The sequence below is a fragment of the Bombus vosnesenskii genome, unplaced genomic scaffold (assembly GCF_011952255.1).
Source record: "Bombus vosnesenskii isolate JDL3184/JDL3185 unplaced genomic scaffold, Bvos_JDL3184-5_v1.1 scf7180000013304, whole genome shotgun sequence".
Lineage (NCBI taxonomy): Eukaryota > Metazoa > Arthropoda > Insecta > Hymenoptera > Apidae > Bombus > Bombus vosnesenskii.
This window is the reverse complement of record NW_022882953.1, coordinates 3,723,548-3,743,629: the sequence shown is the minus strand read 5'-3', so window position 1 is coordinate 3,743,629 and position 20,082 is coordinate 3,723,548. Positions and strand designations below refer to the sequence as shown.

General features: G+C 27.0%; 4 protein-coding genes across 16 annotated transcripts; 2 read left to right on the top strand and 2 right to left on the bottom strand.

The window, feature by feature from the left end:
• Positions 1-48: 48 nt before the first annotated feature.
• On the top strand, positions 49-4,613 carry LOC117234259 (regulator of telomere elongation helicase 1 homolog). Of its 3 annotated transcripts, none has more exons than XR_004493492.1 (13): positions 49-318; positions 390-813; positions 886-1,141; positions 1,252-1,515; positions 1,586-1,896; positions 1,976-2,182; positions 2,263-2,425; positions 2,525-2,782; positions 2,850-3,089; positions 3,153-3,662; positions 3,782-3,926; positions 4,012-4,165; positions 4,244-4,613. XR_004493492.1 is itself a non-coding variant. In XM_033495276.1 (12 exons), exons 1-12 carry the CDS (start codon positions 186-188, stop codon positions 4,089-4,091), a joined length of 2,991 nt encoding a protein of 996 aa, XP_033351167.1. In that variant the 5' UTR covers positions 49-185; the 3' UTR covers positions 4,092-4,613. The 3 variants fall into 3 exon arrangements, 1 of the variants encoding a protein (XP_033351167.1); XR_004493493.1 differs by having other exon boundaries at positions 4,224-4,613; XM_033495276.1 differs by having other exon boundaries at positions 4,012-4,613.
• Positions 4,614-5,116: 503 nt separating this feature from the next.
• Positions 5,117-10,299, bottom strand: LOC117234261 (T-complex protein 11-like protein 1). 11 transcript variants are annotated; one of them, XM_033495283.1, is made up of 8 exons: positions 9,061-9,191; positions 8,175-8,288; positions 7,221-7,340; positions 6,810-7,104; positions 6,211-6,729; positions 5,934-6,118; positions 5,681-5,847; positions 5,117-5,615 (listed from the first exon to the last, which is right to left on the bottom strand). In XM_033495283.1, the coding sequence occupies exons 3-8, from the start codon at positions 7,328-7,330 to the stop codon at positions 5,368-5,370; spliced, it is 1,524 nt and encodes a 507-aa protein (XP_033351174.1). In that variant the 5' UTR covers positions 7,331-7,340; positions 8,175-8,288; positions 9,061-9,191; the 3' UTR covers positions 5,117-5,367. The 11 variants fall into 11 exon arrangements, with proteins under 11 accessions (XP_033351174.1, XP_033351172.1, XP_033351173.1 ...); XM_033495281.1 differs by having other exon boundaries at positions 8,955-9,174; XM_033495282.1 differs by having other exon boundaries at positions 9,006-9,174.
• Positions 10,300-11,155: 856 nt separating this feature from the next.
• Positions 11,156-15,147, top strand: LOC117234260 (apoptosis-inducing factor 1, mitochondrial). The gene is made up of 12 exons (XM_033495277.1): positions 11,156-11,565; positions 12,069-12,358; positions 12,480-12,540; positions 12,627-12,787; positions 12,859-12,989; positions 13,074-13,249; positions 13,311-13,502; positions 13,590-13,783; positions 13,895-14,147; positions 14,246-14,430; positions 14,502-14,699; positions 14,794-15,147. The coding sequence occupies exons 1-12, from the start codon at positions 11,475-11,477 to the stop codon at positions 14,863-14,865; spliced, it is 2,004 nt and encodes a 667-aa protein (XP_033351168.1). The 5' UTR covers positions 11,156-11,474; the 3' UTR covers positions 14,866-15,147.
• Positions 15,148-15,649: 502 nt separating this feature from the next.
• LOC117234248 (protein broad-minded-like) lies at positions 15,650-20,067 on the bottom strand. The gene is made up of 8 exons (XM_033495259.1): positions 18,244-20,067; positions 17,833-18,170; positions 17,549-17,745; positions 17,138-17,470; positions 16,731-17,050; positions 16,153-16,330; positions 15,860-16,075; positions 15,650-15,790 (listed from the first exon to the last, which is right to left on the bottom strand). The coding sequence occupies exons 1-8, from the start codon at positions 19,917-19,919 to the stop codon at positions 15,683-15,685; spliced, it is 3,366 nt and encodes a 1,121-aa protein (XP_033351150.1). The 5' UTR covers positions 19,920-20,067; the 3' UTR covers positions 15,650-15,682.
• Between the last annotated feature and the right edge of the window lie 15 nt (positions 20,068-20,082).

Here is a 20,082-nt window from a genome sequence, read left to right as displayed (position 1 = left end):
CTTATATATACATATGTATATAAGTAAATACTTTAATGGTGTATGTAATTTAATATCAAAGTAGCTCAGAATTTGGCGGGAATGCGATCTTGATGTTTCTATAAATGCTGACTGAGAGATTCACATTTCTTATGTTATGAAAATCTTAATTTTTGTGTATATTGCATAAAATTTATAACGTTGCAATGCCAGACGTGACAATTAATAACGTTATTGTAAATTTTCCTTTTAAACCATATTCGATACAAGAAGAATATATGGTAAAAGTGATAGAATGTCTTCAAAACGGTAAAAATGGTGTTTTGGAATCTCCAACTGGTATTATTCACTTTTTTTATTATTATATATTAGTTAAGAAATATTAAAACTAATTCATAGAAATGTTATAGGTACGGGGAAAACACTCAGTCTTCTGTGTTCTTCTTTAAGTTGGTTATTAACAAAGAAAGCTCAATTACAAGCACAATCATTAATAGGTGCAATTGAGAAGCCTGATTTTGGTGGACATTTTTTTAAGCAATTGAGTAATGGACTTAAAGAAGGAACAGGAGATTCCGAGCCTACTAGTAATTTAGGTTGGGCACCACCAAAAATTATCTATGCATCTAGAACTCATTCCCAACTTTCGCAAGCGATGCAAGAATTAAAAAGAACTTCCTATAAACATGTAAGCACAGCTGTTTTGGGATCTCGAGATCAGCTTTGTATTCATCCAGAAGTTTCCAAAGAAACTAGTAGTTCAAACAAAATATATATGTGTCATTCTAAAATCAAATCTAGGACATGTTTCTATTACAATAATGTTGAAAGCAGGTAAAATATTTGATAAAATTGATAAATTTTTTTTGTTAGCAAAAAGTATTGATGAAGAAATATATGTTTTAGGAAAGATGATCCTCTTTTTAAACAAGAAGTACTTGATATAGAAGACTTAGTAAAAGCTGGACAAAAATTTAAATGTTGTCCATACTTTTTGTCCAGGGAACTTAAACAGAATGCAGATATTACCTTTATGCCATATAATTACTTACTGGATTCAAAATCACGGAAGACACAAGGCATAGATATCCAAAATAATATTATTCTCTTAGATGAAGCACACAATATTGAGAAAACATGTGAAGAAGCAGCATCATTACAGGTATTAAATTAATTTATATTTAATAGCAATTATTATCAATCTAAGAAAAATTGAGTAAAATTAAGTTGGTAAAATATATATAGAATTTATTCTACATAAAATTTCTGTAGATATGTAGTACAGATATTGCAATGTGTATTGATGAAATAACAGCTGTAATGGAAGATATGGCTAGTAATGTTGAACAAGAAAATGATTTTTCAATGGAAAATTCAGGAAATACTGTAAAAGATTTTACTGCAGATGACTTATGTATTTTAAAAGCTATGTTTCTGGAATTAGAGAAAGCTATTGATGCTATAGAAATCCTAAACCGCAATGAGGGAGATACATTTCCTGGTGGATACATTTTTGAATTACTAGGAAAGGCACAAGTACATAATTAATATTTTCTAATTTGTATAATTGTGTAAAGTAGATAAAAATAATAAATATATTCAACAGTTAACTCATGGCAGAGAACAACTTGTAATAGAAAAGTTGGAGAAAATTGCTTTTTACTTAACAACTACAAGCACTTCTCCATTTACGAGAAAAGGTCATGCACTTCAGAAATTCAGTGACCTATTAAAAACTGTATTTAGCAGTGGTAATAGTCCACGCTATAGAGAAAAAATCAAACAATGTTATAAAGTGTATATTCAATTAGAAGAACAGAAAAAAACAAAACAAAATGAAGTTTGGGAAACAAAAAAAATACTTAAAAAGAATGAAAGCAAAGTTATCAGTTATTGGTGTTTTAGTCCTGGATTTAGGTAAATCTTTCTTTTATTACTGCATTTAATTTTGAATAGACTGTATTGATGTATTTGTATATTAATTACAATAATCAAGTATGCAACAACTAATGGACCAAGGTGTGCGTTCAATAATATTAACAAGTGGTACATTATCTCCTTTGAAACCTTTCATATCTGAACTTGGAATACCAATTGAACTTCAATTAGAAAATCCGCATATTGTGAAAGGAGATCAAATTTGTGTTGGTGTCCTTAGTCAAGGACCTGATGGTTATTCATTAAATTCTTCTTTTAATACAAGGTATTTTTATTAAATATGTTGTATATAATATTTAATTTCTTTCATAATACATCATGTAAAAAACATAATTTGTATTTTAGAAATGATCCAAAATATATAGCATCTCTTGGGCGAACAGTGCTTAACTTTAGTTGTATTATTCCTCATGGTCTATTAGTTTTCTTTCCTTCATACCCAATAATGAAAAAGTGTAAAGAAGAGTGGCAAACTACAGGTTTGTGGACTAAAATTGCAGATCGTAAAGTAATTACCTTTGATTAATTTTAATTTCAATAATATTCAAATGATTATAGTTATATATTATAACTAAGATAGTAAAACTTATTTATTTATATTTATCAGCCTATATATGTAGAACCTCAATACAGAGATGGTTTTATAAATGTTATGAATGAGTATTACGAAAAAATTAAAGATCCCTCTTGCAAAGGTGCTATTTTTATGGCAGTTTGTAGGGGTAAAGTGAGTGAAGGGCTTGATTTTGCTAATGCAAATGGAAGAGCTGTATTAATTACAGGTCTTCCATTTCCACCTTTAAAAGATCCGAGAGTTATATTAAAACAACGGTATTTAGAAGAAATGAAAAAACAAAATAAAGAGGTAATTAGAATTGAGATATTAAACATTCATCAAGTATGTTAATTTTATGCATCTTATTCCTCTTCAGGCTTTGTCTGGTCAACAATGGTACCAGCTTGAAGCATCACGAGCTGTTAACCAAGCCATTGGCCGCATAATACGTCATAAAAATGATTATGGAGCTATAATTCTTTGTGATTGTCGATTTGATAATCCAAGTTTTAAGAAACATTTATCTGCTTGGCTCAGACCTCATATAAAAAATTTTACCTCTTTTGGTATTATTATGAAAGAGCTAAAAGATTTTTTCAGATATGCAGGACACACTGTAAGTTTAATTTTATAAAAAAGGAAACATACTTAAGTATTGTTACTTTATAATTATTTTCAGTTTCCACAACCGAATATGCTTGGTGTACAATTTACAAGCAGTTATGTTTCATTACCAGCAATATCAGCATCATTTGATACAACCGTGTCTCGCACCGGAAAAGCTACTTTGAAGCAAAAAATTGAAACCCCTTCAACTAAAGATATCTTCAATATTGATTCTTATACTAAGAAAGATGAGAAAAGTAAACAATTGGTTGAAACACAAAAAAGAAACTTGTTTGAACTTTTAGAAACAGAGTCAAAGCCTGTAATTAATTTTAGTAGTTGTAAATTAAGAAGTGATTATACCACTTGTGAACTAACAAAAAATATCAGTGAACCTGCCACAAAAAAAAGGAAAATAAAGATGTTACCAATAGAATTTAATGAACCTTTATCTGGTGCTTCAACTTCTTCATGTGTAAATAGGGATCATACAGACAATACAACATATTCTCAACAAATATTTGAAGAAACTAATAATAAAGAAACTGATAAAAAAGCTTTAGGCAAAGCATATTTAAAGGAAGTAAGTAATCATCTGCGATTATGACTAATTATGATTAATTATAAATATACATAATGAATAAAAGTTTAATTAACAAGAAATTTATGTTGCAATAACTTTGCATATAATACATTCCTTAGGTAAAACGATCTTTATCAGAAGCTGATTATAAAATATTTGCGAAAATGATACAGGACTATACAAGAACAGGCAATCTGGAGGAATTGTTGAAAATACTTCAAAATCTATTTTCCCCTAATAAGGAATTGCTTCATTTATTTATAGGTATTTTATATATATTAATAAATATATATGTAGACCAATTAATGTGTGATATTATAATCCCTTATTGATCTAACACAATTTCTAGGTTTTAAATATTTTGTAAAGAAGCAACACATTTCTGTATTTGAAAATCATATTACTTTGATCACAAATACACAAACGTAACAGTAAACATAGAAAAGAATTCAAAGATTCATAACATTTTAATATAAAGAGTTATTATTAAAACCACGTTACAAGTAAGTATTAACGAATTAAACATATTTTATAGCTTTATCCATATCTAGATTAATATAGATTCATATTTATTTCCTGAGTTTACATCTTCAAGATCTCACAACCCCTGAGATACTTGTAACAGTATACAGTTCAAGATCATGTTGAAGCGAGATCATTTTAGCTTAAGATCATCCTGGTTCTTGTATATTAGTATAGCCTAAGGTTGTGGTCACAAATCTTGTGTTGTCTGACAATTTTTCATCATTGTTTTAGAAGTAACGCCGTTTTGAACTAACATGATGATTTTTGCAAAACATATCTCAAAATTCTATAGGATGGTTCAACCATATATCTCGAATTTGTTTAACATTTTTTTGGAAAAGTTTTAGAAAATATCTTTGTGCAATAGGATTGTATAAATAAATATATATTATTATGGTTTTAAAGAACTTATATTTCAGCAGTGAACGTTTGTTACTTGATATTCAAAAGCAATTTGTATAATATACAATAAATATAAATTATAATATAAGTTTTCTAATAAAAATACGGAAATATGTGTTTTTATTAAAAAAAATAGAATGTTGTATGTATATCAGAATCCATATAGCAATTTATGAATTACATTTGATGTAATAAATAAACTTAAAATGATTTTAGTTATTTCAAAAAATGCAATAAAATTTAATTATGAATTAATTTAATTTTTGCGTGTATATACAAATATATGTTACATATTTTTTCATTATAAATTTTGAATACAATATTTAAAATAACATTTGGAAATCATGTTAAAGCATCAAATATAAAAAATAAGTTGCAGCTCATCATAATATGCAACTACAAAGTAAAGATTAAGTTACAGTTAACTTGTATGTAAAATAGTGATTGCATATAGTTAAAAACAAATAATTACTATTTGCAATATATGTGAAAATTGTTTTTTCCCTTTTATAAGTATTTTTCACTCATACAATTAATTGTATCATTTATAACTTACATCAATATCAGAACTTTTTCTGTATAACGTTTTTGTTTTTATGTTTTTAATATATATTCTTTATTTTCTTTTTTTTTTTTTTTGTTAGAAAACTTAACGTATGAAAACAAATAAATTGTTACTTTGAGATATATATGTCACTTATTTTTTTAATTAATGTGCTATTTTATGAACACATAAATATGTTTCCCTTACAAAAATTGATTTAAAATCTCAATTGCTTTACAAGTCCATGGTATGAATTGCACTCATATCTTTATTACTTTCAGTTTCTTTTTTAATAAGTGCATTAGTAATGATTTCTTGATAATATTCTCCAAATACACTTCGATTATGAGAAATAAGTATCAAAAATTGAGCTACTATAGCTGTTAATTCTTCTTGTAGTGATGAAAGTCCAGGTGGAACTTGTTGTGGTGCCGTAGATTGAGATAATATTATTTTTTGTAAAAATTGCCGAATTCTTAAATCTAAAAAAGGTATACAAAGTAAATAAGATGTAAAATAAATTTTATAGGTCCCATACAATACTTACTTATAAGGTGCCTTATTTTATGTTCTGGATTGATGAGATCCAATATTTGTCCTTCTAATAATGTTTCTATCTCTGGAGATAAGGAAGCAGCATTAATTTCGTGCAATGTCGTTTTCAGGTCTGTTTTTACTTGTAATACAATATTTGGCATTACAGTTTCCAAATCCCTATTAATAGTTAGTATGAAAAATTTAATTTATGACTACCTATATATATATATACATATATATATCAGATGTTATTATGTACATACTTATTTGAATGTACAGAATCTAACAACACATTAAGATGTTGTTTAATATTCTTTTTAAAGTTTGATACACCATGAATTGGTGCACCTACTGTATTATTTACTAGCAATATTACAGATCCTATAATGCTTAATCTGCTGGTCTTATCACGCAATTCCAGTAATCTACTTTGATCAAGCATCAAAGTCTGTAAAAATGATGGCAATAAAATTTGTATTATTATTAACTCAAATAACCGAGGATTGACTATATTATTAACACAAATAGTTGCATATGTACTTCTGCATCTGGACTAAAATCCCATTCTAGAAGATCAAGATACGCTTCAGTTAAAAGACAATGGGTAAGCTGACGAGTTGCATTAATGTCAGACGAACTGCTCATAATATTTGTTGGATCAAAATGCCTCAACAACCATTTTTCTGTAAATTGTAGACCATTTGTATTAACTTTTAAGAATTCAGCGAACTTGGCTTTCTCGTATTCAATACTTGAAGCAACTATATTTGGTCTCATCATAGTAATGGTAAAATTTGCCAAATCAAGTCGCATTAATTGCAGTACTTCCATTATTCCTTTGAATATTTCAATAACATGTGTTTCTTGACTAAGTTCTCGAATCTTCTCGTCTCTTACTGGCGCACAAACTTTACTCATAATGGATATCACATATTGTGCATAATGATGGAAGTCCAAAACACCATTTTCTGCTTGCTGTTTAATTAAATCCACATCAAGTACTTCTTTTAAATTTTCTCGAATTTTTGCATGATGTGGTAATACTAGTTCATCTAATGTCTATAAAACAGACAGATTATTGAACATATGTAGATACAAAAATCATACATTATTTCATAAAAGCCATATAAATATACTACTTCTTTAATTTCCTTTAGTAGAACCAACGCTTGTGTATAATTTGGAGGATCTTCATCTAATTGCTCTGCTAATAAATTCCAAAAAGCTTTATGCATAATTTCTTTTACTTTTCTATGAATTGTGCCATCATCAGGTTCAAGTTTTTGTAATTGAAAATTTTTATCCACCGCAATTTCATGTGCTAATGCCATATTTTTCATGCCATTTGCAGCATTTATGATTTCTTCGAGAGAAACAAATTTTGGTGGTGATGCTCCTATTAATCCACCTACCACAAAATTTGGTGTTTTTTGCCTGTGTGATACACATTTAATTACGAAAAATATTAATATAAAATCTGGACATATCTATTGATGAATAAATTAAGAAAATAATCATATTATATTTCAACTAAAAAAATAATAATTTACCCCTTTGCATTTTCTTCTTCTGTCTCAAGATGAGAATCAGATTTACAATCTACAGGTACAGATGTGCTAGCTTCATTGATATTGGATTTTTGTTCTTCATTGTTTTCCATTTTTTGATTCCTATATAATAGTATGTATTATTAACATTTAATTGTGATAACACACATACAAACTCCATTATATAAATACCATTAGTCTATAGCAATAAATAACATAACAAATAATAAAACACAATACACATTGTAAAATATAAACAATAAAACAATATTAATTACTTACTGTTAAATATTATACTTAATATTCACCATTTGATTAATAAATAGATAGGATATATAACACACAGTAATCATTACATATAAAATTATAATTAGTGTATTAAAACTAATAAACAATTATATAAGTAACACTACAGATCTCAGATTATGCAAATGTACACTGACTAAAACAAAATATCAGAAATAAAATCTAACAATGCCATTGAATATGAAAGTTTACAACTAATAAAGAAGCAGTAAAAAGTTATACCCTACATTACTCCAGCACTAACCAAAATTTTATTCCTAACAAAATATGTACCATTTTAGCATATGTTTAACAATATTTAAAAACATGTAAATTTGTTTTGAACAATATAAATAATAGAAAATTTGTTTCATATAATTCAACATATAATTATCATAATAATCTTGTCTTTAGAAATAAAATTGAAAAATACATATGTGTCGAATAATATTTCCTTAAATCAGATATATTGTAAAAAAGAAATATTATTCCAGAAAGAAATATTATTAAAGAAAAATTATTCCACCTCGTAAAATTTAAATTTGCCTCCAAAAGTAGTTTTCTTAATAAACAGATATTTTATAATTAGATAATAAATACAGTAATTCATATAATTAGCATAGATTCTTTACTATGTGATTAAAATGTTTTATAAATATATGAAAAGTATACCTATCTGGCACGATTAATTTTTGATTTAACTGTTTTGTTGTAGCATGATCAGCACTGAGAAACAGCTGGCACTTAAATGCAATAGATATTGAAGACAAGGAGGTCAAACTTTGTCTATAAAAAGAACATTCACAAGGTACATATAAGAACAACCCTCCTTATTTGATTTTAAAAGACTGATATAAATATTTCTATGTTTTAATAACCTATCTCAGATTTACACTTATATCTGCTACATATTTAATATATGATATTAAAATAATTATTGATTATAATATATTTCATGTTATTTTCTAAAATATTTTATACTATGTATATTAAATACAAAATCATTATAAATCATTTGTCTGTAAAACAAAAAATAAATAAAATTACTATATGTATACTTACAAAAGTTTTTCATAGATTAACATTATATTTCCATTTTTTATTTAGTATTTAAAACTTACCATAGTTTCTATATTTTATAAAAAAAATGCACCTTTCGCAAAAGTTTAGTTTCTAAATATTTTTGCTATCAATTCTAGATATTTTATATCAAAAATAATAATTTATGCATATCGCTCGAAATATTTTTCTGAATGCAATTTTTTTTATTTTCTAATCAAACAACGCATGTATATGCTGATCAGTTTACAAACAAAACTAAATTTGCAATATTGTATACATAAACTTATTTTTTACCATTTATTTATTTAGAAACGAAAGAATACGAAAGTGCCTTTTTCTAGATTTAATTATATTTGATAATTTGCAATTTAATTGAGGAAACATATTTACACTTTCACTAGAAAGTCGAAATGCGTAAAATAATATCTAGACTTGTTTTACCAAAACATTCCAATGTTTTTACATAATACAATTCACATTTCTATTATAAATTTACCAGCAATTTTATATATAAATTGTCATGTTGAAAAATCAATTTTGTTCCAAACAACTACGAATTGTGTATTTACAACTTTTTAGGTTGATGCTCAACAGTAAACTTAGAATATATAAGACAGTAGCGTCCTCTGCAAATTGTCATTTCTTAGTTTTCGCAAAATTATTTTTATTATTATCATAATTATCTTTTATATTCTTTTATAGATATTTATACTTCTACGTACTATTTCAAACAATAACATGATACATTCAGGAAATAAAGATATGTACATTATTCATACATTTAATACTAAGGACATTAAACACAATAGTATTAAAAAATATATACAGTGTAATTTTACGCTTAATTAAAAATGATACTGTTTATAAATGACAAGACATACATATGTAATAAACTATATGCATGTAATATAAGCCAAGAATCAAAAACCATACTGAGCTATTCCATAAATTGAAATTTACAAAAAAATAACGATTACAAATATTATTTTTAAAACTTTACTTTGGAATTTATGATTACTTATGCTGCTTTTTTGTGATACATAAATTCACGAAATTAAGTTGTTTTTTAAGATATTGAATGCTTAAATACGGATTGCTTAAATACAAAATAAGGAGTTGAATAATTTGGTTTCAAAGAAGTTCATATCTATAGTAAAGTCGTTACAATAATGATGATGATACATCAGATCTTAAGAATTTCAAGGTGCAGACGAACCATTTTCGGAAATAATATGAGTCACTGTTGTCCACCTTGAATCTTACAAAGGTTGTATAGGTACTAATAAATGAATTAGTCAGAATATGTTTTTGCACAAAAGTAAGTAAAAATACAATGTATATTTAACGATTATCCTTCGACTTTTTAAATAATTCATATTAACTTACAATTCATAATACTATATATAGTATGACTAATGTAATTGTTATTATACATAATTACAATTTCTTATCAAAAATATAATATTATTTTACGTTAAAGGAAGCGTTTTTAATTATTTTCTCTATTCATTAATCAGTTTCATTTGTTCAAATTAAACGAACATATGCAAACTTATGTATAGGTGTTTTAAAATCATCATATATGTATCTTGTATAGCTATAATGGTAAAAATATTTGACTTTCCAAGAAATCGGTTGACCACGTATTTGTACATATGTATTTACTACCTAAGTATTTAATTACACACCTCCTTATGACCAATTGATAAGGATGTCCCATAACTTGTTAATCGAGAAAATTTCTACGATTTTCAAAATGTCGGTTCATCGCGCGGTTTTTACTGGAAGGAGAATCAAGCTTCCCTATTAAATTAGAAGAGTCCCTGAGATTCATTTGATATGTTGACACTAAGAACACACTTTATATATAAAATTATTTAAAAAAAACAAATTTCTTTGAAATTTTTTACATAAATAAAAACATATGTATTATCAACTTTTAACGTTAGCTTTTCTGTTGATCCTCAAGGAAGGAAAAGGAAAAGATTTAAGCTAATATAATAATAATGATAGTTTAATATAATGATTTATAAGAAAAAATCATATATTTATGTTATATGTACATGTATATATATTCATATATAGTCATTTTGAAGACAGATTCAATGAGCTATAACAGTATACATAAATATTTTAAGATCAGCGAAAGTCACAAAGAAGAATTTAAATTCTATTTAAATGCCGCTGGAATGTTGAAAAACAAATGAAAAATTGTAAAGAGTTGAAGATTAACATCACATTATACTTATTACTTACGCAGAAAACTTTGCTTATACGATTTTCGCTGACATATCAGTATTATACTTAGTGGCATTCTTAGTGTTATAGATCGTTGAATTTGGCTTCAAAATGGCTATAACTTACAAACAAACAAAATGTAACATTCGATAAAAATACAAAGTTGGTCTTTTTATCTCGTTAACTTTCTGTAACACACAATAAAACTATTTTTGCTATTCATTGCTCCCTATAAAACTATGTAATTTTTGTAAGAAACATTTTTTCAAATTTTGTGTTACAATGGAAATATATATTTCAGATGATAAAATTAAGTGATAGGTACATATGTACGTTCTGTATGCTTCATTTGTATTAGCATGAAGTTGCGCGATTATCTATATGGAGTATGCGCGGCTGTCATTCGTTAATAAATTAAAATTGTAATAAATATTTTAACATATTTACAAATCTTATTCCCGCTGTATAACAAATTTCTCTGGAATTGTTTCAAAATCGATGTATCGTAAATACGGCAAGTTGTTTCCCAAAGAAATTTGGTAATGGAGTGTCCTGTGCCATTCAAGTATAAAGGGAAAACTATAGAGCGACTTCCAGTCGTGCGTGTGGATAATAGAACCGGCCACACGCGCTTCCTCCATATTGCGTAAGGCCAAAATTGGCCCGTCAAAAATGTTAAGCTACGGTAGAGTTATAGGACGATTGCCAAAACTTACGAGACATTCATATGCCAATCACTATTGTCGACCTTCAAAATATATTGGTAAGTACTGATATACTTAATTTTCAAAAACGTAGTTTTTAATTTATATCAATTTTTCTTCTGCTACTGAACTTGTTAGTATTTTCCAATTAAATATTAAGTTAAATCTTTTATTTGACATTCTAATTACAAACATTGACAGTAAAATCTTATAATTGTATATACACATTCAGATGATACTATCTTTCAATTAATATTCTGTTAAATTTATATCCGGTTTATTTATCTGAAAGTACACCATGCGATATAACCTCAAAGCCAGACAATGTATACATTTTTTCAATGTATTTGTTTCATATGATGTTATTGATGAAAAAAATCCTTTTACTAAATGAAGCCTAAAAGTTGTGTAGAGCATATTATTCAATTACAATTATTTCATAATGCTTATTTTTCTTGCAGTAAAACAATTACTAATTTTATTTATATTTAAACAATTTCTAAATTAATGTTTAATGAGAATTATTCTTAAATTAACTATTATTATATTTTTCTGATTTTAGGAATATTTAGTGTTCATAATTTATGGTATAGTAGCAATACAAATGATAAAGCATTTAAACCTCCAGGGACCACCATAAAACCAGAAGAATGTGTACCTGAAAGTAGTTATTCCAAACAAAATAGAATTGTTCCTATATGTGAGTCTCATCCTAATGCATCTTGTCCACCATCTTGTTATGAAATTTGCGGAAAACCAGATGATTCGAAGAAACCAAATGACAAGAAACCTTCATCGCCATATTGGAAAATATTAGCAACCTTGTTCATAGCAGGAGTTACAATATATGCGGTATGATACTAGAGATTGCTTTATATATCATGTCTTATTTGTACTCTTGATTATAACAGATTATAATATTATAAATTTTTTGTTTTTTCTTTCTTTTTAATATTTTCATTGAAACATGTAGATATCTTCTTCAAATTGGTTTACTATGAAAAAAACAGATTCTCAAAAGGATGTAAGTAAGAGTAAGTTGAATAAGAGCTTGTACTTATAAAATGTTTTTTTAAATGTAGATGTTCATGATTAATTTATGTTTATGTCACATAATTAGGAAAAAAGAATGGAAGGAGACTTAGAAGATCACTTGAAAAAACTAAATCTCCACCTACTTCTAGTTCATTCCCTTCAGAAATACCTTATCTTTTAATAGGAGGTGGAACAGCTGCATTTTCTGCATTTAGGTCTATTAAATCTAGAGATCCTAGAGCTAAGGTGCTTTGTAATAATTTTGTTCCTTCATTTACTGAACTAGGATCTAATAACATAACCAGTATTTTCCTTAGGTTTTAGTAATAACAGAAGAAGAAGATTTGCCATATATGAGACCTCCATTATCCAAAGAACTTTGGTATAATAGAGATAGAAAAATAAGTGCGCAATTACTTTTTAAGCAATGGAATGGTGCTCAAAGAAGGTAATACTCGAATGATCATTTATTCAAATAGAAATTCATTATGTTTTTATATAGTTAGTAGTTTATTATATATTATGTTTACAGCATATTTTATGAACCACCAGAATTTTATTCAGATATTACTAATTTGAGTCAATCTGATAAAGGTGGTGTGGCTGTAGCCACAGGCTGGAAAGTCACAAAAATTGATGTTCCAAACAAAACTGTGATGCTTGATGATGGTTATGAAATAAAATATGACAAGTGTCTTATTGCAACTGGTAAGTATAATTAATTTATATTTAAAATTTACATACAATTTTCATTATAATATATTTATAGGTGCATCACCTAAAAATCTCCCAGTTTTTGAATCAATGCAAGATGAACTTAAGGATAAAATCATAACCTTCAGAACAAAAGAAGATTTTCTTGATTTAGAAGATGCTGTGCATGATCCTAAGTATAAAAATACAGTTATAATTGGTGGAGGATTTCTTGGTTCGGAACTTGCCTGCTCATTGGCTCGTAACTGTAGGTTTTTATTACATCTTTTATTATTAATACCATTGTTTAATTAATTATTAACATAAAATAATAATTAATTTTATTATTATTTAGTACCTGAGAATAGAAAAGTATATCAAGTATATAAAGAGAAATTTATAATGGATCAAGTATTACCACAATACTTAAGCGAATGGGCAACAAAGAAAGCAATGTTAGAAGGTGTTAATTGTATTGCTAATTCTGAAGTAGAAGATTATTCTTATAAAGGTGGACAATTATCACTTATCCTTTCGGATAATCGTGTTGTACGTTTTATTTAAATATCTACACAAAAATAAAAATAATAATGAAAGTGATAGTTTGTTGATAAGTGAGTGATCATTCTTTTTTTTTCTTTTTTTTGTTTACATGGAAAGATTGATGCCGATCAAGTGATTGTAGCAGTAGGTGTTGAACCAAATACTGATTTGGCAAAAGCTTCACATTTAGAAACAGATCCTGAAATAGGCGGTTTTCTTGTTAATGCGGAATTAGAAGCAAGGAGTAATCTTTGGGTTGCTGGAGATGCAGCTTGCTTTTATGACATTAGACTTGGTAGAAGAAGAGTAGAACATCATGATCATGCTGTAATCTCAGGAAGATTGGCAGGAGAAAATATGACTGGTGCAAGTAAGTTAAGATTTTCTCAATATATGCTATGTTAATTATTAATATAAAAATTAAGATAAAATGAAAAATGATAAAATCTGTATTTCTGTGTTAACTAGGAAAACCATATCTACATCAATCAATGTTTTGGTCCGACTTAGGACCAGAGGTTGGATATGAAGCAATTGGTATTGTGGATTCATCACTGCCAACTGTAGGAGTTTTTGTAAAAACAACGAAGTCAGATGCTTCGATAACATCTGTTAATAGTTCAAATGAAATCACACAATCTTCAGATACGAAGGTAATGAATAGTATACTAATAATACAATCATAATTAACTTTATTTATATATTATGTACTTTTGAACCACAGAAATTGAATTCAACACAAATACAACCAAGCTTAGAAGAAACAGATAAATCAAAATGTTCCGATAATTCAAAACTCTCACTGGAGGAACCTAAAAAATATGACGATTTTGGAAAAGGAGTCGTTTTTTATTTACGTGATGATATTGTGGTTGGCATAGTTCTTTGGAACATCTTTAATCGGATGTCTATTGCTAGACAGGTGCGTTCATGAAATGTGTAGAACAGAAGAAAGTTCAGTTTTCATAAAATATATATTAAAAGGTATATTTCTTTTATATATGTATCTGTTACAGGTGCTTGCAAGAGGCACAAAATATGATGATTTAAATGAAGTAGCAAAACTGTTCACTATTCATGATGACTGATTCCACTAACACAAAACCTATATGACTATATCGTGTCATTATTGTACATAAGGTTATTTATCTATCAGTTCTAAAACATTTTACAAATAAAAAAAAGCCTACAACTGATTTTATTCCTGAGTTTATAAAATACGATTTGTATAAATATTGCACATACTACGTACAAAGTATTTTCCATAAAAATAAGTGGAAACATTCTTATAGACAATGAGATATGTTTATTAAACTAGCTACAAAATGTGAATTTTACTAGAAAATAAATGAAAATGTTTTGTTAGTTGAGCAGAGTTTAATATTATATCATACCAACAATAGTTATATATGTGTAAACATTCATACATACATATAAATTTACTTTAAAATAAGTTTTAAAAGTCATTTTGTGTTGACATATTTAAAGCTGGTTTTATTATTTAATATATATATATACAGGGTGGTTGGTGACTGGTGGTACAAGCAGAAAGGGGGTGATTCTACGCGAAAAAAGAAGTCGAAAATATAGAATAAAAATTTTTCGTTTGAGGCTTTGTTTTCGAGAAAATCGACTTTGAATTTTCGCTCGGTACGCGTGCACTTTATCACGTCTCCTTATAACGGATCTCACTGTAGATCGTTGTCTCGATGGAAAAATGAAAAAAAAAAGATTTTTTTTATTCTATATTTTCGACTTCTTTTTTCGCGTAGAATCACCCCCTTTCCGCTTGTACTACCAGTTACCAACCACCCTGTATATATGTATATAATTATCTTGTTTTATTAATATAATGAATATTCAGTAAAAAATGAAATTTTTTGCTATTTTTATATTTTATTCTTTTTAATTAAATCCTTTAACCGAAAATTTTGGTAGAATTTTGTTCCCATATCTTTTGTCTAATGAATCCATAAATTTGATATAATTGTGACATTGATAATCATCCAAAACCTATATAAATAACGTAGATAAATTATACAATATGTAGGCATTATATTTAATATGTGTTATGATACATACCATATGTTCTGGCCACAGTTTTCCATTCGTTGTGCTTTCCATTATTGAAAATTGACAATGATATAAAAGTGATACACAATAATATATTATATAATCAGGCGAAAACAAAACACAAATTGCGAAAAAATGCATAATTTGGGGCAATGGAAGTATACCCAAAAAACATTGAGATACCATTAAATTACATATTAAAGACCAATCCACTCCAGAAGCATTCTGCATTGAAATATAAATTAATACATAATAATCTGATGGAAGGCAAATAAGAATGAAATTTATTTTTCAATATATACCTTAAGTGCAAATTTGATATGTGGAAGTTCATTACTAACAATGCTTTCTAAAATTTGCATAAATGTATATTGTGTGGCACATTCTTCTTTAATATTTTTATCCACAACTTTTCCCAAATTACACCATAAAAATGGAGTTACTGGGAATTGAATTAATTGAGTAATAAATGTTTTACATCTGTAATTATCATATGCTATTATATCATAATATAATATAGGTCAATGATGTGAAATAGTTGTCTTATGTGCATTATCATTGCAATGATGACCAAGTTTTCAACCTGAGACCTACCAATGATGATACATTGACTAGCTAGAGTTACCCCATAATCTTTTCTCAAAAAAGTAGTAGCAAATTCAATATTACTTTCTTCAGAAAGTTTTTGATCTATTTATTAAGATACTGCAGCATTTAGAAATTGCTACCAGGGGTATATTCGCGGTCAACTGAGGTATATGTGTATGAAGTACAATAGTAGAAAATAAAACAATTATTTAATAATTATAAAATGTTTGTGTTTTTTATATAAAATTATATTATGCAAAAATTTAATTTCCACTGGTAATTTTGTGTGTACCTGTCAACGTCTCCTTTACAAATGATGAATACTGTTGATAAAAACCAATCAAATCCATCAAATTTTGCTGGTCTTTCATATTGTATAAATGCATAACACGCATTTATAAATTCTTGTAATTTTTCTTTCATTTCAACTGTATTTTTCAAAACATCATTTTGTTCTGCATAATACAGAACTAAATCAATTCCGTGTATTTCTTCTGAAAACCAACAATCTATATTTGATGATATGTTTTCTTTCCATTGAAAGATTTCTCCCCATTCTGAAGTAGGAATTGCTTTCTGCATCTGATCCACTAGTTGAATTAATACTGTATTCTAGTAAATATAAAATTTATCTTATAAAAATATAACAAGATAAACTTAACAAATTGAACCCAATAAAAGCAAAAAATCTGTATTTACTTTTATTGGATCTTGCGATGCTATATACGCTTCTCTAATTTGTTGGACCCAATTATTATCTAATAATCCAGATCTATTTTCTTGAAGCAAACTTTCTAATTCTGTGCCATATTCGGTTTCTGAGAATGAATTTTCTTTGATTAATTCCAATGGAAGTAACTTTGGTAGATTATATTCTTCTGGTTCTGAAACTTCTTCTTCATCTTTACTTTTAACAAAATATGTTTTAGATATAATTTTATGTTGTATTAAAGTATAATCATCAATGTATTTTGTATTCAGTTCTTCACTTATTACTTCTGTATTAAAATTTTGAAATCCTAACAAGATATTCTGGAAAGATTTATATTATAAAAATATAAAAAAAAAGAGATGAAAATATCTTAGTCTTATAGCATGTAGATGTATTACCTGAAAATTCAGTAATTCTAATAGATATAAACAAATATTCAAATTCCAAATCACAATATTTAATGATAGAAGCCCTAAATAGTGATAATTTGATTCAGGATTTATTGAATCATTAAATAATTCTGATAAATTAAGTGGATAATTGTGCTCTTCATTATTGTATGATTCTTTTATATTTGACATAAATGCACAAAAACCTATAAAATAAAAGATAAATAATTCATATAAATAAATTAAAATTAAATTAGTATGACATAATGAAAAATTTTTATCATTATTCTTACACTTAAAATTAAGAGAAAAAATTTTTAGTATATGTAAAAATTTCTGAATATTTTCATGATCCCATGGGTCATGAAAATAGTGTGGATCTTCTAGTATTTTACATGTTTCTGAGAGTAAGGTAGATAGAACATGGGGTGCAAGATTAGCAATTACATTATACCCCAAATGAAAAAAGGCAGCAGATGATACAAAGTTAACTACTTCAATTGATGTCCATGACATTCTTAAAGGTGCAGTAGATCCTTCAATTAGTTCTTGAAATACTGATGATTCTTGAACAAGACTTTTCAATCCATATGGTATAGATACCATCTTAAGTAATAATGTATTAATCGCACTATAAATAAAATTTTACTTTCTTAATACTATATTTAACTAATAAAAACAGATGCCATATATATTTAAATTACCTATTTATCTGTTGAGCTTTATTTTCATTCTCAAAATAAGATTTATCTAATTTCTTATAAAAATATGATACAGCAGGATAAAATTCTTTTTCTACTTTATACTGTATTATTTCATATGCATCAAATATGTTAAATAACTTCTGTATTACTTCAAATAATTTAACAAGATATTCTACATTCATTATGGATAAAGGTTGCCGTAACATATTTGATGCTATTATTATAATAAACATAGCTGGACATTTAGATATGTTACTTTCAAAATTTACTGTATGTTCTTTGCATTCTGAGATAAGAAATGTAGAACCATCTGCTGTGTCTAACATACATAGAATAATATTTAATGTATGTGGCCATATATTAATGTTATTTTCAGAAAAAGATGATAAATGACATAGTGCAATATGATAAAATTCATAATCATATAATATAGTTGGTTGGTCTAAAACAAATTGTAGAGCATAACAAGAAACATCATATACACTGCTTAATGTTTCTATGGATAATTTATTTAAAGCTCTCAGAGAAGCAGTTAAAAATCCAGAAACTGAAAATGGAATGTCAAATGTATTTTCCTTTAGAAGTTCACGGCCTGCTTTATAAACACAGAGTTGGGATACAAAACATAAACAATGAAGATAAGTTACTGTTTCCACTGTACTTCCATTAATAATAACTTCCATTGGATCATCGTAAATAGAAGCTGCTATAGAATGAGGAGGCTCTTCCAGTCCTCTTTGTACATAATGCATTATTTGTTGTAATAAATTTGGTGATTTTCCTATAGCAGTTAGAAATATTTTTCTAGTAGCAAGACTAACAATCCATTTTCTACTCCAGTCAGCACGTGGTTCTAATACAGAAATAATATTCAGTATATTTAATGTTTTTGTCTGTGTTGCAGTTCCAAATTCATGTGTACTCAAAAATATTATAAATTCTTCTATCATTTGTTCTATAGTTTTATCAGGATTTCTTGCACTTTTTAACTTTTCTTCGTGATAACGAAGTATTAGATGTATGATACGAAATATTCTTTCATGGAAAAAGAATTTAAAATTAATTCCAGAAATTAATGTAGGTAAAATTTCAAATGTCTTTTGCGAGTGGTATTGAGCATTAAAACCATTCAATAAATTGGTATATACATCATACGATTGTAAACAAGAGAGCAATTTAGCGTGTACCTGTAAACTAGCTTCAAAAATAGATCTACTTTCATCTATAAGACCATCTAATAAAGATTTTTGAAGCGAATCCCATATGGGATTATTATTTAAATTTGATAGTTCACTTTTTAATAAAATTTCGTAACCAGCTAATCTTACATGAGCAGGTTTATTTTGATTAATTTTATCAAGAATAACGTTATAGCATTCATCGTTATTTAATGGAGAATTCCAATCTTCACTTGTTTGATCACTGATGCAAGAGGAGGATGACTGTGGTCGCGAATCGAAGAGCAGAGTTGATGTAGATCTCGAAGTAGATTGTTCAACGATTGTAGCTCTTATAGAATTCACTAAAATGAACATTTCTTTTGAACGTATAATCTTTTGAGCAATATTAATATTATCCACGTCTTCTCTCAATGATTTTTGTATATTTGCTTCAAATTCTTTTTTCAAGCACCTTTTTATCCACTTTTGGAGATTTGGAGAAATATCACCTTCCATATTTGCAAAATGAATGAATTCTATCTATACAATTATATTTAGACAATTAGAGTAACTCGAAAATGTAAATGAAACCTTTATACTAAAATGTTTTGACTGTGTTTCTATAGTAACCATCTAAAGCAAATGAAGATATAGCATACTGTATATAGTATAACAAAAA

Excerpts from the sequence above, each read along its gene's own strand:
- LOC117234261 (XM_033495278.1), bottom strand. The coding sequence starts at position 8,587 with ATGTTAATCTATGAAAAACTTTT. Across the intron at positions 7,105-7,220 it reads GAAGAAGAAAATGCAAAGGG|GCAAAAAACACCAAATTTTG; the intron begins GTAAATTATTAT and ends TGTATCACACAG. Across the intron at positions 5,616-5,680 it reads TAAAATAAGGCACCTTATAA|ATTTAAGAATTCGGCAATTT; the intron begins GTAAGTATTGTA and ends TACCTTTTTTAG.
- LOC117234248 (XM_033495259.1), bottom strand. The coding sequence starts at position 19,919 with ATGGAAGGTGATATTTCTCCAAATCTCCAAAAGTGGATAAAAAGGTGC. Across the intron at positions 18,171-18,243 it reads AAAGCTCAACAGATAAATAG|TGCGATTAATACATTATTAC; the intron begins GTAATTTAAATA and ends TTTTATTTATAG. Across the intron at positions 17,471-17,548 it reads TAGAATTACTGAATTTTCAG|AATATCTTGTTAGGATTTCA; the intron begins GTAATACATCTA and ends AAATCTTTCCAG.
- LOC117234260 (XM_033495277.1), top strand. The coding sequence starts at position 11,475 with ATGTTAAGCTACGGTAGAGTTATAGGACGATTGCCAAAACTTACGAGA. Across the intron at positions 12,788-12,858 it reads CTAGAGATCCTAGAGCTAAG|GTTTTAGTAATAACAGAAGA; the intron begins GTGCTTTGTAAT and ends TATTTTCCTTAG. Across the intron at positions 13,784-13,894 it reads TCCTTTCGGATAATCGTGTT|ATTGATGCCGATCAAGTGAT; the intron begins GTACGTTTTATT and ends TTACATGGAAAG.
- LOC117234259 (XM_033495276.1), top strand. The coding sequence starts at position 186 with ATGCCAGACGTGACAATTAATAACGTTATTGTAAATTTTCCTTTTAAA. Across the intron at positions 2,183-2,262 it reads AATTCTTCTTTTAATACAAG|AAATGATCCAAAATATATAG; the intron begins GTATTTTTATTA and ends TTTGTATTTTAG. Across the intron at positions 3,927-4,011 it reads ATTGCTTCATTTATTTATAG|GTTTTAAATATTTTGTAAAG; the intron begins GTATTTTATATA and ends CACAATTTCTAG.